Source organism: Parus major, chromosome 13 (genome assembly GCF_001522545.3).
Source record: "Parus major isolate Abel chromosome 13, Parus_major1.1, whole genome shotgun sequence".
Taxonomy (NCBI): Eukaryota; Metazoa; Chordata; class Aves; order Passeriformes; family Paridae; genus Parus; species Parus major.
In genome coordinates this window covers 3430598-3433344 of record NC_031782.1, presented here as the reverse complement: position 1 = coordinate 3433344, position 2747 = coordinate 3430598, and the positions used below count along the sequence as shown (strand labels likewise).

Here is a 2747-nt window from a genome sequence, read left to right as displayed (position 1 = left end):
ATGGCTACAGGGGAGCAGGTGGGTGCTTGCCCTGTGGGCTGGGGAGGATATAGAACACAGACAGGCCTGCCACCCCTCGGGGCACACAGCGTGGGAGGTAGCTGGGGGGCTGCAGGCTCCCTGCTGGGGTGCTCACGGGGCTCTTCGGGGCTGTCCCACCTTCCCCTGCAGAGGCAACAGGAGCGACGCCGGCAGAGGGCTCGGCAGCAGGAGCTGCTCCCGGCAGAGATCCTGGGCAAGCACCCGCTGCAGAACAGGTATGGGAGGCCTGGCCATGGACAGCCTCTCCTCGCACTGGGAGGGGTTTGCTGGGGCTGGAGAGGGACTCCGGCATGAACATCCATTTCCTCTCCCTCCCCAGATGGGCATTGTGGTTTTTCAAGAATGACAAAAGCAAGATGTGGCAAGCAAATCTGCGCCTTGTCACCAAATTCAACACTGTGGAGGACTTCTGGGCGTGAGTGTCCATTGGGTGGGCACACCCACTGTGCCCCTTCTGGAGGTGTTCTGCTGGGGGGGTCTGAGCCTGAGGCACCTATTCTCACCTGCTTCTGTGTCTCCATCTAACACAGGCTGTACAGTCACATCCAGCTCGCCAGCAAGCTCACAGCTGGCTGTGACTACTCCCTCTTCAAGGTATGAAACCCCAGCCTCAGACTTGCCCCAGCATTATGGGAGCACAGTGGGTGCTGGTAAGGCTGTCAGGATGTCCTGGCCACAAGCTGGGAGGGGAAGTTTGGCTGGATGTTCACAGCTCCCCAGCTGTGGGCAGATACTTGGGGCCCCTGACTGTCCCCTTGCCCACCCTAGGATGGCATTGAGCCCATGTGGGAGGACAGCCAGAACAAGCGTGGTGGGCGCTGGCTCATCACCCTGGCCAAGCAGCAGCGGCACACCGAGCTGGACCGGTTCTGGCTGGACACAGTGAGTACAGCCCTGCTCGAGCATCCTGGCTGTGGTGTTCCCCCTGCCCCAGGGCTGAGTCCTGGTGGGGACTGTGCCAGGCTTCCCTTCTCCTCCCAACAGCTGCTGTGCCTCATTGGGGAGATGTTTGATGAGTACAGTGACGAGGTGTGCGGGGCCGTCATCAACATCCGCACCAAGGGGGACAAGATTGCCATCTGGACCCGGGAAGCGGAGAACCAGGAAGGGGTCACCCACATTGGGTAATGCAGCTTCAGGGGGGACTGCACAGGGGAATAAGGGCTCCCCCTGTTTGGGGGAATAGGCCCTATAGGAGAAGTGGTGCTGCCCTGTTCATGCATCCCCTTCTCTCCTCCAGGCGTGTCTACAAGGAGCACCTGGGTCTGTCACAGAAGGTGGCCATTGGCTACCAGGCTCATGCGGATACGGCCACCAAGAGCAGCTCCCTTGCCAAGACCAAGTTTGTGGTGTGACTGTGGGGAGAGTGGGGAGCTGCCTATGAAGTCCCCATGTACTGTCTCACAATGAATTTCTGCATCTGAGCATGATCTGTGTCTCCAAGGCTCGTAGCAACCTGGGGTGGCTCCTGTTTGTTGGGGAGGTTTCCTGGGAGGAAGATGATGATGTGCCATATCCTGGCCCCTCCATTCTGGGTGAGAGGGGCCAGGAGCACATTGCTATGGGTTTGGGACACTACATGTCCCCTCACATCCCCTAGAGCCTGAGACCAGTGCTCCTCTCCCTGAGGCTGTGGGGGTGTTTCCTGTGTTTTGGGGAGCCCTGGATAGCTCCTGAAAGAATGCTATTCTGTCCTCCCCTGGCCAAGGCATGGCACAGCTCCCTGCCCTGCAAACCTGGGCACAGGAGGGACTACTGAGGTCCAGCTCATCTGGGTCAGCTCAGCCTGGGGAGCTGGTCCACTTTTGTCCCAAGTCCCTGCACATCTATGGGACATGGGTCTACCTTCTCAGTAAGATCAGTTTCGCAGCTGAGGGCTGGCAGTGTCCCTGCAGGGAGGGTGTTGGGCTGCAGCACAGCAGGGTCCCCATGCTGCATCCCCTCCCACGGACACTTGCAGCATAGGTGCTATGAAGCTCATTTTCCTCCCAAGGTTTTGTTGGTGCCAGACCTGCAGGTTCACAGCCTCAGTCTTTTGAGCCCTGGGACTTTGCTGGCTCCTCCTTTTCATGGCTCATGTCCTCTGCTGTCCCTTCTGGTAGTCCTGCCCCCCCCCCCCCCCCACTTCTTCCAGACCCACCCCAAACTCTGTCCTTTAATCTCTTATTTGTGTGTTTGACTGTTGTATCTGTGCTTCCCTGCCTAGTCAGATTCTAGAGGTGGAGCTGTCTGCTCACCTCCTGGCAGTGGCAGCTGCAGTTCTGCCCTCCCTGCAGCTCTCATCCAGGAGTATCCTCCATTCTCTCCAGCAGCACCCAGGCTCCTTCTCAGCCCAGGGCTGCACCTTGTCCAGGGCCACATGTCCAGCCCATCTGTGGCACCTCATCAGCCTAGAGCCAGGGTTGCTTTTCCCCTGCTGTGATGGCTCAGTGCTGCCCTGCCTGCAGACAGGCTCTGCAGAGACCTGGTCCTGCAGAAGGATGAAGTATTGACCACTCTCTGCTCTTAGAGCTGGTTGTGACCTGTCTGGTCACAGCTTGACAGACAGCTGCTGTGGCTGTGTCACCCAGGGTCTCGACTGCCTGCAGTGCAGCCTGTGGGGTTGAGCTTGCTGAGCCCTGCACCACCTGGGCTGCTGCCATGGCTGCAGAGAGCTGTGTCCCTGGGGACACAGTCTTTCGTCAGGGACATCAACCTTGCAGCTC

At 59.0% G+C, this 2747-nt stretch overlaps 1 protein-coding gene across 1 annotated transcript; it reads left to right on the top strand.

The window, feature by feature from the left end:
* On the top strand, positions 1-1472 carry EIF4E1B (eukaryotic translation initiation factor 4E family member 1B). Its single transcript, XM_033517773.1, has 6 exons — positions 1-257; positions 362-457; positions 573-636; positions 811-924; positions 1027-1166; positions 1283-1472. The coding sequence occupies exons 1-6, from the start codon at positions 1-3 to the stop codon at positions 1395-1397; spliced, it is 786 nt and encodes a 261-aa protein (XP_033373664.1). The 3' UTR covers positions 1398-1472.
* Positions 1473-2747: the final 1275 nt, after the last annotated feature.